Source organism: Caretta caretta, chromosome 2 (genome assembly GCF_965140235.1).
Source record: "Caretta caretta isolate rCarCar2 chromosome 2, rCarCar1.hap1, whole genome shotgun sequence".
Classification (NCBI taxonomy): Eukaryota; Metazoa; Chordata; order Testudines; family Cheloniidae; genus Caretta; species Caretta caretta.
This window is the reverse complement of record NC_134207.1, coordinates 90564335-90577615: the sequence shown is the minus strand read 5'-3', so window position 1 is coordinate 90577615 and position 13281 is coordinate 90564335. Positions and strand designations below refer to the sequence as shown.

General features: G+C 39.5%; 1 protein-coding gene across 4 annotated transcripts in view; it reads left to right on the top strand.

Annotated features, from left to right (window-relative positions):
- The window catches only part of PIEZO2 (piezo type mechanosensitive ion channel component 2), a 465759-nt gene that overhangs the window by 168134 nt on the left and 284344 nt on the right, over positions 1-13281 (top strand). For all 4 annotated transcript variants that reach the window (XM_075125316.1, XM_075125317.1, XM_075125315.1 and 1 more), the window contains exon 3: positions 526-651. In XM_075125316.1, coding sequence (XP_074981417.1) covers positions 526-651 — 126 coding nt within the window. The remainder of the gene's footprint in view (positions 1-525; positions 652-13281) is intronic.

Below are 13281 nucleotides of genomic sequence, written 5' to 3'. Positions count from 1 at the left end.
GTTCATTTTAAAAGAGTGTCTGTGCTCCTTCTGACCATCACAGCAGTTTTAAGTTGCTAATCTTTCTGGCCATGTTGTATGTAATTAAAGGAGTAACAGATTGGTAGCTCTTTCTCTTTGCCTTTCGGAATGTTAATCAACATTTGCTTATTTACAGTGTATATGTCAGATGATTAGGTGATAGAAATATTTTAAAATTTTCTTCATTGAGTTAAGACTGATATCTGGAGATTCTAGATAATTTCTAAAAAACATTTGAGGAAAATATTGTATGAGTTATAATCAAGGGTTTTTATAACTGAAGTGCCATATTTGAACATTTGTTATAATCGTGCTGTATACTGTGGTATGAATGACAGAAACCCTCAAGGTAACATTCATAACTAGTGGATAACTGGTTTGCTTTAGAAACCTTTTCCATTTACCAGATTTTTACAAAATTTCTATGCTTGGATAATTTTAAACACTATTTTGACTCTTTGGAACTTCTCCCAACTATGTACATCTCAATATTGTGTCTTCTAGGACATACAGGAAGGTTATTAAAATCCTTGTGTTTCATCAGTCTATCATTCCTGCTGCTGCACATCATCTTCCAAATCACAATAAACAGCCTTGAAGCTGGAAACAATATTGAACCCGGTTTTAACTGTGAGTATCCTTTCTATCTTTGGCATTAACTTGAAGGATGCAAGAATGCTTTGCTAGTATAAAAGGGAGGGGTGGGTGCTGATGGCTGGACTTTTTTTACCATTAAGGCTCTACCCAACTTTGTTAACCTTTGGCATGCTGCAAGGCCTATCTTTTCCTTATGGACCAAAGGGAGGTGGGAGGTTTTATTATTAAATGTTTGTAATACTTATATTGCTGTCAGGGTAGTGTTCTCAATGGATCTATTATGTATTATGCTATATGTGAATTTTATTTTTGAGAGTTGGTCAAGGTTATCCACAGCCTGGAATGGCCTCTCTTTTATGTAGTTAATGCATATCTCATTACATTAAAATTAAACTGTTGTATATTAATGCAAATCCATCTAGACTGACTACCGCTATCATATTATGCCTCCTATGAAATTTTGTTGTACTTGCTAATTTGAGTAACTTTAAACCTTGAATCCAAACCTTGGATTCAAAGTTTACAACCCTAAACACACTACTTTCTTCTTCTTCTTCTCTAATATTATATAGGAAATAGCATTTTTAGTATTTTCTTTTTACGCTAATATTAATTAAAAGTAAATCATGTAACCTATTGTATCTTCCTCTTTCCAAAAATATTCTTCAATAATTCAAATGTGAACACTGTCGCACAAATGTTGATTATCCAAAGACTTGAAATAAGATAAATGTAAGCTCCAGATAGACAATTTATTTGTCTTACAATGCTTATGTTTGACATTTATAACTGGCAAGTTACCTTTGATAAATGCCCATTTTATTTATCACAGAATGTGCTACTATCACTTGAATAAACAGTAGTTCTACAATTAAATACAAGACACCGGTAAAGCTGAGCATCTGTCTTAAAACAACAAAAGCCCCAGGAAACTCAGAATTAATGCTAACACTTCATCCTTAAGTTATACTATTTTTTAAAGAAAAGATACAATTGTGCACATCAAATGACAGTTTTAATGCTGACTTATTAGGCTTTTGTCAGATCTTTAATGTTCTCAAAAGAAATTTTTGCATTTTCAAAATATAAAATGCATATAATTGATCCAGTGCATTAGATAAGTTCCTTTGCTATTTCTATTTGATAATTATTATGGCTATTATAATTTCATTATGGTAGCATTCACAATGCTCTAGGGACTTTCCATATATGTAGATAAATAATTCCTGCTCCCACAGTCTTTATAATCTTCATGGGCAAGCAACAAAGAGGGTGGGAGGAGAAAGAGAAAATGTAAAATCTTTCCCCTCCTATAATTAGTATCAAGTATACCCAAGTGGCCTTCAACCTAATGCCTTATTAGATTACTAGTTTCTTGCATATGTCATCGTATAATAAATATAGGTTAGAGATTAGTAGGAGGACCTGGTATTGGTTTTATGGACTAGTTCAGGCAGGATATTTCATTTAGAAAGGAGCATGGTAGTAAGTGCAAAGATGGTTGTGGCTGAAAGGGATAAACAAGAGTGTCAAGGCTAATAGTGAGGAGGAGATGGACATAGATAATAAAAGAAATACTTAATGTTATTTAGAGACCAACAAATTTATTAGAGCATAAGCTTTCGTGGGCTATAGCCCACTTCATCGGATGCATAAATGAAACATATAATAAGAAGATATATATATAGCTATATATACACACACATACAGATAAGTTGGAAGTTGCCATACAAACTGTAAGAGGCTAATTAATTAAGATGAGCTATTATCAGCAGGAGAAAAAACTTCTGTAGTGATAATCAAGATGGCCCATTTAGTCAGTTGACAAGAAGGTGTGAGGATACTTAACATAGGGAAATAGATTCAATGTGTGTAATGACCCAGCCACTCCCAGTCTCTATTCAAACCCAAGTTAATAGTATCTAGTTTGCATACTAATTCAAGGTCGGCAGTTTTTCCTTGGAGTCTGTTTTTGAAGTTTTTCTGTTGCAAAATTGCCACCCTTAAATCTTTTACTGCGTGGCCAGAGTGGTTGTCGTGTTCTCCTACTGGTTTTTGAATGTTATGATTTCTGATGTCAGATTTGTGTCCATTTATTCTTCTGCTTAGAGACTGTCTGGTTTGGCCAATGTACAAGGCAGAGGGCCATAGCTGGCACATGATGGCATATATCACATTGGTAGTGGCTGGGTCATTACACATATTGAATTTATTTCCCTGTGCTAAGTATCCTCACACCTTCTTGTCAACTGTCTAAATGGGCCATTTTGATTATTGCTACAAAAATTTTTTTCTCCTGCTGATAATAGCTCATCTTAATTAATTAGCCTCTTACAGTTTGTATGGCAACTTCCACCTTCTCTGTATGTGTATATATATATCTTCTTACTATTTGTTCCATTCTATGCATCCAATGAAGTGAGCTGTAGCTCACGAAAGCTTATGCTCTAATAAATTTGTTTGTCTCTAAGGTGCCACAAGTACTCCTTTTCTTTTTGCGGATACAGACTAACACGGCTGCTACTCTGAAACCTTAATATTATTTATTATTAAATAATGGCATCATAATATGCATGGTACTTACCAGAGAAATAAGATGTGATTCCGACTCCAAGTAGTAATTTTGGAGCACTATTGTGGATCCTTACTCATACTTACTCAAGCAGGTAGCCCTATTGCAGTCATACAGTAGGGAATACTCATGCAAATATGGCTTTGCAAGATTGTGCATAGCTAGAGTGACCAGATGTCCTGTTTTTAAAGGGACAGTCCTGTATTTAAGCCTGCCTACAGGTGTATCAACTTTTTCTTAAAAATGGGCAAATTGTCCCATATTTTTTGCCTCTCCCCCATCAGTACTCGGGGGTCCTGCTACTGGTCGGATCCCTGCTCACCAGCCACCCGCCCACTGGTGGTGAGTGGGGGGTCCAGTGGCCAGTGATGGGTATGCAAGCCTGGTGGCGGGGTGAAGATGCAGCATGTGGGGCCAGGCTGCTCCCCCTATTGGTCTGTCAGCACGGCCACCGCTGTGTGCCTGGTCTCGGCCAGCAGAGTCCCATCCCCGCATCTTGTTTCCAGCTGGTGCTGACTGCGTGCTGCAAGCTGCAGTGGCCAGTGAGTGCAGGCAGGTGCCAGGCAGCATCCAGTTACGTGTCGCCTCTGCTGCCCATCCATTGTCCCTTTACTTGCTCCTCCTCTCGCTGTCCTCTCCCTGCTTTGCCCCTTCACCCTCCTCAGCTCCGCTGCTCCTCCATATCCCTCTGGTGGGGCATGTCTCTCTCCCAGTGCTGTGCAGAGAATCAGCCCCTGGTCAGAAAGCTCAGGTCACCAGCAGCCTGGCTGGCAGGCTCCTTCGAGGCAGTGGGGGAAGGAAGGAGCCTGCCAGCCAAGACCCTCTGGCCCAGAGCGCTGGCCAGAAGGAGCCAAACCCCGCAAAGCACTGGCACAGGGCATCCTCTCCACCCCTCAGCCAAGCTCTGGAGTAAAGGCGGGGAGGTGGAGGAGTGATTTCCAGCCTGTTCTTGCCCCTAACCTACAGGGGTTGGGGGTAGGGTCGGGGGAAGGGATGAGCTCTGCAAAGACATGGGTGAGGTCTTCCCTCTCTCCCACCCTCCCCTGTAGCTGGAAGCGGTTCCCATCCCTTTCGTCCTGCACAGTGCTGAAATGCTGCTGCTGGCCACGTTCTGGTGTGAACCCTGGCAGAAATCTGGGCGGGGGCATGTGACCCTGCTTACCACCCTCCCCCCCACACACACATGGATTGCCTTGGGAAGACACGGCACCAAGTACCGGGAGAGGCAGGTTCATCCCGGTGGCCCAGCGAGGCCTGGAGGGTGGAGAATGTTCGGCAGGGAGGGTCGGGTTGATCGGTCACCCACCCTGTGCGAGAGAGGGGTATGGGTGGGTGTGTGTCCCACCTCTCCCCTTGTGAACCCTAAAGCCTTAAAGATAAGAAGGTAAATAAAAATAATCCAACTACACAGTATTTCTTTTTAATGGGGGCTCAGTCAACCTGATGTTAATTTGAATGTTTGTACCGCATAGTTCTGATTGATTGCGGTTTAACTTGTTTACCAGGTGTCCCATATTCAGCATAGGGAGATATGCCACCGTGTGCATGGCGGTGTGTTAAAATATAACTTGATGAGCCATGATAACATTGGCAACAGAGCACCTGAACGATATTAACTGTGCCCTGTAGTGCTACTGTGCAATTATAGTCAATGCATTTTAGAGCAAGCTGATTTTTAAAGACACATTCATTCCTCCCCCCTTAATATTTTGCCCATCACTAGAGAGCTTATTTAAGGTTGTGTAGGAGCCTTAGCATGTTTGGATTTCTTTTAAGTTTAACTCTGATTTTCTGGGATTTGTAATTATTCTGTGTAATTATAACTGTAACTAGTTATAACAGTTTATATTATATAAATATAATAACCTATAATATTTTTACTCTTAAATTACTAATACATACTCTCAGCCTTAATTCTCTTGTAACACAGGTTTTCAGCATAGCATACCTTTAAGAAGCAGTGACAGTTGGGCCAAGTAACATGCCCATAGGAAGGCTTGACACATTTATTCACTCAACGTTCTGATACCACTGACCCATTACAACCAATAGATCCGTAGCAAAATCGAATAGAAAGAATTAGCTACTTCAGTTTGCTGTAGAAGGAAAGCACTGGTTGATTGTTGCCTCTGATGCCACAATTGCTGCAGCTGAGAGTGACCTGAGCTGTTGACCTGTCAATATTTTATTGTAATAATGACAGTCAGAAACAAAAATGTTAGGATAAGTTAGGATAATTATAACTAAATTTCTTCAAATGCAGTGTATGCCTGAGATTTCAATGAGTTTGATCTACATGGACACTTTTTGAGAGTCTGTGTAATTCTGTTGTTGAGTTTATTCAGGACAAGAAAAGGTTTGGTACCCATGCTAAATTTCTTGAAGGACCCAATGTTAAAATTAATTTTAGCTCATAAATTGATGGATTTCTTGTAAATTCTCAGATAAATCATTGTGTACACAATTACAGTACTGTAATTTTGAGGAAGATACAATATATTCTTCATATATAACAAAGAGATTGGATCCTTGCTTTAGATGCAAAACTCAACTCAGCTTTCATTATGGATCCATGACTGGCATCTCCATAATATAAGGACTGCAGTTTAGTATTGCTTCAAGGTATAGGACTGACCATTGGTGATATTTGTGTTTATTATTGCAAATTGAAATATTATTATTATTATTTATTGGGCCAGCTACACAGGCACTCTGGCTCAGGGGGAGAGGTAGTATGACTCCACCCCAGTTTAATTTAACCAAAAAAAAGCCTGTTTACCCTGGCTTTGAGCTGCTGGGAAGTGTAAATTTCACTCAGAGTTTGAATAAATTAGAGCAAATGTTGCCCTCATTTAAATATAGAGAATATATGTAATTGATGTTATTTATTAACTATTTAAGGCAGAGGGTGACCAGGGGTTTTCAGGAGAGCATTTCCCATTGTGCTGGAAATAGTGACACTAGGACAGGGGGAAGGAAGGGAGTGACAGCAGAAGAGGAAAGAAGAGAATGATAACATTGAATTAGTTCAGTGTATAGTTTATTTGATAATTTTTAAGTATTCAGGTGTTCCACAAAATGTTTAAATGACATGAAATTGCTTTCATGCTGTAGGAAAATGAAAATCAGGCCCCAGAACTCAATAGTTTGTACCTCAGAAATAAGTCTTAAGGTTCCATAGAATTCTTCAGGCCTCTTATGTAATATTCAGAGCTACTGCCAACTTGAACTGGGGATGAGAGATGGGTAAACAGGGTTCTTTTTTCAAATTTTGTAAGTCTGTTTGATCCTGAGCCAATGTAGGTCAAGTTGTTAGCTCAGAGAATTTTTTTTCTCTCACTGCTGAGTTATTAAACCCCTGAAAATACTTTCAGGGTTGGTAACAGAAACGCTTGCAAATCTTTTAAAAACTGGGGATAATGCAAACTGTCATTTTTTTAAAGAGTTAAAGTGATACAGTAACAGTTTAACCACTGAACTAAAACCCACCTCTTTAATCTTTTAAGTCTAGAAGCATATAGATTTTGGCATCTGCAGAAGCAAAGTAGCAAATGTCAAACTGAAAAGTAAAAATTGTCTAGACGTACAGAACTGCTTTTTTTTTTTTTTTTTTAGTTTTGCTTTCTATCCAAGTCATTTGTAAATCAAAATTAAATGCTCCAGATGGCTTGGTTTTTGCACCAATAGTGTTCCAGTTCAGGACCACCAAATATCAGCACATATACAGTTTCTTCATTTTGTTATTTTAACTACCTCACTCCCATTCAAAGCTCATACACCTTCACCTTCAGCACAGCTATGAAAATCCACAGCATCTTCTTGAGTCTTTAGGACACATGTTATTGTGGCAACATTAGCATTTAGAAATATTGAATCATTGGGGGGCTCTTGTTTCCTTTGAATCCAGTGATTATTACCTGGCACAAATAAAAAAAAATTATTTAAAAATTGCACATTTAACTTTATACCAGATTTCTGGTTTGTTAAAGGCTGCATTGTGCAGGTTTGTCATTTAATACCTCTGCTTTTTTTAAAAAAATACAGCTCATCTAGGTAAGAGAGGAAATAGATACATCAGAAGTAAGGTCTGTAAACCTTCCCAAAATATCTGTTGTGCTGCCTATTAAAATATTTTTTATTCTGTCAGAAATATTCTTTTAAAATAAATATCAGCTAGGTTTCAATTATGCCATTACAAACGATATATAATCTGGTTTTGATGTAGGGGTAATATAGGCACAGTAGTGCAATTTTTTTTATAGATCATTTTTGTCAATTTGTAACTGTTGAAATAGAATTATTAGATCAGTTGAACAGCTTCTGGCCATAGAATCCATAATATTAAAAATTGAAAAGACATACTGCCTTAGGACCTGAAGTACATGCCCCTGGCTGGGCAGGATTTCATTCCTACAGTATATTTTTGTGAGGCTTCCACAAGTCCAGTTTTAAATGACTTAATCGACGGAGCTTCTACCACTTTCTGTGGCAGGCTGTAACATGATCTAAATGATATCACAGGTAAAAGAGTTTTCCCGGTACTCATTCTAAGTTTTCTTTTCTTTAAATTAATGCCATTACCCCCATTCCCTTATGCCACCCTAAACAATTCATGTCTTGGTGTTTGCACCCTTCTAACATCTGCAGATAGTTTCCACTCCAACTGTCTCCTCTTAACTATATTTTGACCAATGCCATACCTTTTTAGTGCCTGATTCTGCCACCTTTGCTCTCACTGGGTATGGCTGTACACTGTGGTAAATCTTGTTTACACTTTTATTGAGACTGAATAGTATCTTACGTCATGAGACATCCCACTTACAACAATGGTACTACTTGCAGAGGTACGGTTCTACTCAGTGTGAGTTAGAATACCAAAGTCTGAACTTCAGCTATTCAAATTTTTCCTTATAAATCAAATTCTCAACCTGATAAATCTGTAACAGATATTTTTTTAAATATTTCTAAAGATTATACAAGTTATGGTTTAGTTTTATTCTGTATTATTTAGATGTTATATTTGCAGAGTGTAGAGTAAGATTTGATGTCAGGAGGAAGGATGGATTTATAGTTAAAGCATGGATCTAGGTTCAGATCATGGCTTGGTCTCAGATTTCCTTTGTTACCCCGGGCAAGTCTCTATCACCATTCCTCAGTTTCCCTACACGGAAAACATAGAATCATAGGACTGGAAGGGACCATGAGAGATCATCTAGTCTAGTCCCCTGCACTCATGGCAGGACTAAGTATTATCTAGACCATCACTGACAGGGGTTTGTTTAACCTGCTCTTAAAAATCTCCAATGATGGAGATTCCACAACCTCCCTAGGCAATTTATTCCAGTAATTAACCACCCTGACAGTTAGGAAGTTTTTCCTAATGTCCAACCTAAACCTCCCTTGCAATTTAAGTCCATTGCTTCTTGTCCTACCTTCAGAGGTTGAGAACAACAATTTGGCTCCCTCCTCTTTGTAACAATCTTTTATGTACTTGAAAACTGTTATCATGTCCCTTCTATCTTCTCTTCTCCAGACTAAACAAACCCACCTTTTTTAAATCTTCTCTGATAGCTCATGTTTTCTAGACCTTTAATCATTTTTGTTGCTCTTTTCTGGACTTTCTCCAGTTTGTCCACATCTTTCCTGAAATGCAGTGCCCAGAACTGGACACAATTCTCCAGTTGAGACCTAATCAGCGTGGAGTAGAGTGGAAGAACTACTTCTCTTGTCTTGCTTACAACACTCCTGCTAATACATCCCAGAATGATGTTTGCTTTTTTTGCAACAGCGTTACGCTGTTGACTCATATTTAGCTTGTGATCCACTATGAACCCCAGATCCCTTTCCGCAGTACTCCTTCCTAGGCAGTCATTTCCCATTTTGTATGTGTGCAACTGATAGTTCCTTCCTAAGTGGAGTACTCTGCATGTGTCCTTATTGAATTTCATCCTATTTACTTCAGACCATTTCTCCAATTTGTCCAGATCATTTTGAATTATAATCGTATCCTCCAAAGCACTTGTAACCCCTCCCAGCTTGTTACTGTCCACAAACTTTATAGTGTACTCTCTATGCCATTATCTAAATAATTGATGAAGATGTTGAACAGAACCAGACCCAGACCCAAAAATGATCCCTGCTAGACCCCAGTCAATATGTCCTTCCAGCTTGACTGCAAACCACTGATAACAACTCTCTGGGAATGGTTTTCCAGCCAGTTATGCATCCACCTTATCATAGCTCTATCTAGATTGTATTTCCCTAGTTTGTTTAAGAAAAGGTAAGTCAAAAACTTGGAGACCTGGGGAAAAGGTCAGAATCTGGGGGGAGCATAGACTGTTATAACAGGGATAAGGGAGAGACAAGAGAGAACGGGGGGGAAATCAAATCAGTATCTTAGATGTCTGTATACTAATGCAAGAAGTATGAGGAATAAACAGGAAGAACTTGAAATGCTAGTTAATAAACACAACTATGACATAGTTGACATCCCAGAGACTTTGTGGGATAATACACATGACTGGAATATTGGCATAGTAGGGTGCAGCTTGTTCAGGAAGGACAGGCAGGGAAAAAAGGGAGTTGCCTTATATATTAAAAATATATGCACTTGGACTGAGGTTGAGATGGAAATAGGAGACAGACTTGTTGAAAGTGTCTGGGTAAGGATAAAAGGGGTAAAAAAATGGATGATGTCATGGTAGGGGTCTACTACAGACCACCTAACAAGGAAGAAGGGGTGGCTGGGGCTTTTTTTAAGCAACTAACAAAGCACAGGACTTGGTGGTGATGGGGGACTTCAACTACCCAGACATCTGTTGGGAAAATAATATAGCAAGACACAGATTATCCAACAAGTTTGTGGAATGTATTGGAGACAAGTTTTTATTTCAGAAGGTAGAGAAAGCTACTAGTGGAGAGGCTGTTCTAGATTTGATTATGACAAATAGGGAGGAACTGGTTGAGAATTTGAAGTGGAAGGCAGCTTAGGTGAAAGTGATCATGAAATGGTAGAGGACATGATTCTAAGGAACACAGGAGGGAAAACAACACAATAAAGATAATGGATTTCAAGAAGGCAGACTTCAGCAAACTCAGGGAGTTGGTAGGTAAGATCCCATGGGAAGCAAGTCTAAGGGGAAAAACAATTGAAGAGGGTTGGCAGTTTTTTGAAGAGACACTATTAAGGGCACAAGACCAAACTGTCCCACTGCATAGATAAGATAGGAAGTACGGCAGGAGGCCACTTTGGCTTAACCAGGAGATCTTCAATGATCTGAAACTCTGGAGTCCTACAAAAAGTGGAAACGGTCAAATTACAAAGGATAAATATAAACACAAGTATGTAGGGACAAAATTAGAAAAGGCACAAAATGAGATTAAACTAGCTAAAGACATGAAGGGTACAAGAAAACATTCTACAAATATATTAGAAGCAAGAGGAAACCCAAGGATAGGGTAGGCCCTGTTATTCAGTGTGGGGGTAAGGGGGGAGAACAATAACAGAAAATGTGGAAATGGCAGAATTGCTAAATGACTTTGTTTTTCACCAAAAAAGTTAGTAGCAATTGGACAACTAACATAGTGAACGCCAGTGAAAATGAGGTAGAATCAGAGACTAAAACAGGGAAAGAACAAGTTAAAAATTACTTAAATTAGATATATTCAGATCACCAGCACCTGATGATATACATCCTAGAATACTCACGGGGCTGACTGAGGAGATATCTGAACCATAAGGGATTATCTTTGAAAAGTCATGGAAGACTAGAGAGATTCCAGAGGACTGTTGTATGAGAGGAAAGTGATCAGGAACAGCCAGCATGGATTCACCAAGGGAAGGTCATGCCTGACTAATCTAATCGCCTTTTATGATGAGATTACTGGTTCTGTGGATGAAGGGAAAGCAGTGGATGTATTGTTTCTTGACTTTAGCAAAGCTTTTGACACGGTCTCCCACAGTATTCTTGTCAGCAAGTTAAGGAAGTATGGGCTGGAAGAATGCACTATAAGGTGGGTAGAAAGCTGGCTAGATTGTCGGGCTCAACGGGTAGTGATCAATGGCTCCATGTCTAGTTGGCAGCCGGTATCAAGTGGAGTGCCCCAAGGGTCGGTCCTGGGGCCGGTTTTGTTCAATATCTTCATAAATGATCTGGAGGATGGTGTGGATTGCACTCTCAGCAAATTTGCGGATGATACTAAACTGGGAGGAGTGGTAGATATGCTGGAGGGGAGGGATAGGATACAGAAGGACCTAGACAAATTGGAGGATTGGGCCAAAAGAAATCTGATGAGGTTCAATAAGGATAAGTGCAGGGTCCTGCACTTAGGACGGAAGAACCCAATGCACAGCTACAGACTAGGGACCGAATGGCTAGGCAGCAGTTCTGCGGAAAAGGTCCTAGGGGTGACAGTGGACGAGAAGCTGTATATGAGTCAGCAGTGTGCCCTTGCTGCCAAGAAGGCCAATGGCATTTTGGGATGTATAAGTAGGGGCATAGCGAGCAGATCGAGGGACGTGATCGTTCCCCTCTATTCGACATTGGTGAGGCCTCATCTGGAGTACTGTGTCCAGTTTTGGGCCCCACACTACAAGAAGGACGTGGATAAATTGGAGAGAGTCCAGCGAAGGGCAACAAAAATGATTAGGGGTCTGGAACACATGAGTTATGAGGAGAGGCTGAGGGAGCTGGGATTGTTTAGCCTGCAGAAGAGAAGAATGAGGGGGGATTTGATAGCTGCTTTCAACTACCTGAAAGGGGGTTCCAAAGAGGATGGCTCTAGACTGTTCTCAATGGTAGCAGATGACAGAACGAGGAGTAATGGTCTCAAGCTGCAGTGGGGGAGGTTTAGATTGGATATTAGGAAAAACTTTTTCACTAAGAGGGTGGTGAAACACTGGAATGCGTTATCTAGGGAGGTGGTAGAATCTCCTTCCTTAGAGGTTTTTAAGGTCAGGCTTGACAAAGCCCTGGCTGGGATGATTTAACTGGGAATTGGTCCTGCTTCGAGCAGGGGGTTGGACTAGATGACCCTCTGGGGTCCCTTCCAACCCTTATATTCTATGATTCTATGATTCTATGACTGGAAAATGCCAAATATAGTGCCCATCAATAAAAAGGGGAAATACGGACCACCAGGGGAATTTAACTTCAGTACCTGGAAAGATAATGGAGCAAATAATTAAGCAATCAATTTGCAAACACCTAGACGTTAATAAGGTGATAAGTAACAGCATGGCTTTATCAAGAACAAATTGTGCCAACCTAATAGCTTTCTTTGATAGAGTAACAAGCTTTTTGGATGGGGAGAAGCTCATTAGATATCGCATAGCATATCTATGTCAAATGAATTCTTGTCACCCCTGTGGCATTTTTTCCTTAAATTAAATTGAAATATAATTTCTTAGAGAACTGCTACAAAAGCGTTACAAAAATTTGCAGTACTACCAAAGTATACTTGATGTTTTGGTTTGTATTAGGAAGCAACCACATTTAGCATGAGTAAATTCAGTATCTCTGTTTATTGAATGTTCAAGCACAAAATCTATATCAGAACTTCAATAGCAATGAGTCACTCCTTAGTTCTGTCTTTCTCACAAGATTCTGTGTGTTTGACTACTGGGGATTTCTTATTAGATTGTATTGATTTTGATTTAATACTCTGTCTTTAAACTCCGGCATGTTTCTAGTTTGATGTATTACCTGCATAAAAAAATACTTTTACTTCCTCTGCTAAACAGATAGAGAATTAAAGGATTTCATTTCATGTTCGTATTGCAGATGAGATAGTCAGACACATGCACGTCTTTCAAATACCTCTGAGCATTCCCTTAACACTTACCCTATCTATGAGCTCCTCCTAAGTGTCGGGGGTCAAGATGTGTTCACATTATTCCAGATAGTGCTGTCCTGAAGAAGATAACTCATCTAGGTTAAAGTTACAGCACCAGCCAATGAAGCTCTTTTGATCCTAATGCGTAACTGTATTTTCCAGAAATATTTTATCCACCAGGTTCAAAGGTAATAGTTACAAAAATACTTGGCCTGCTGATTAGTGTGTGAACAGCCCAATATTGGCTTGGCTCTTTT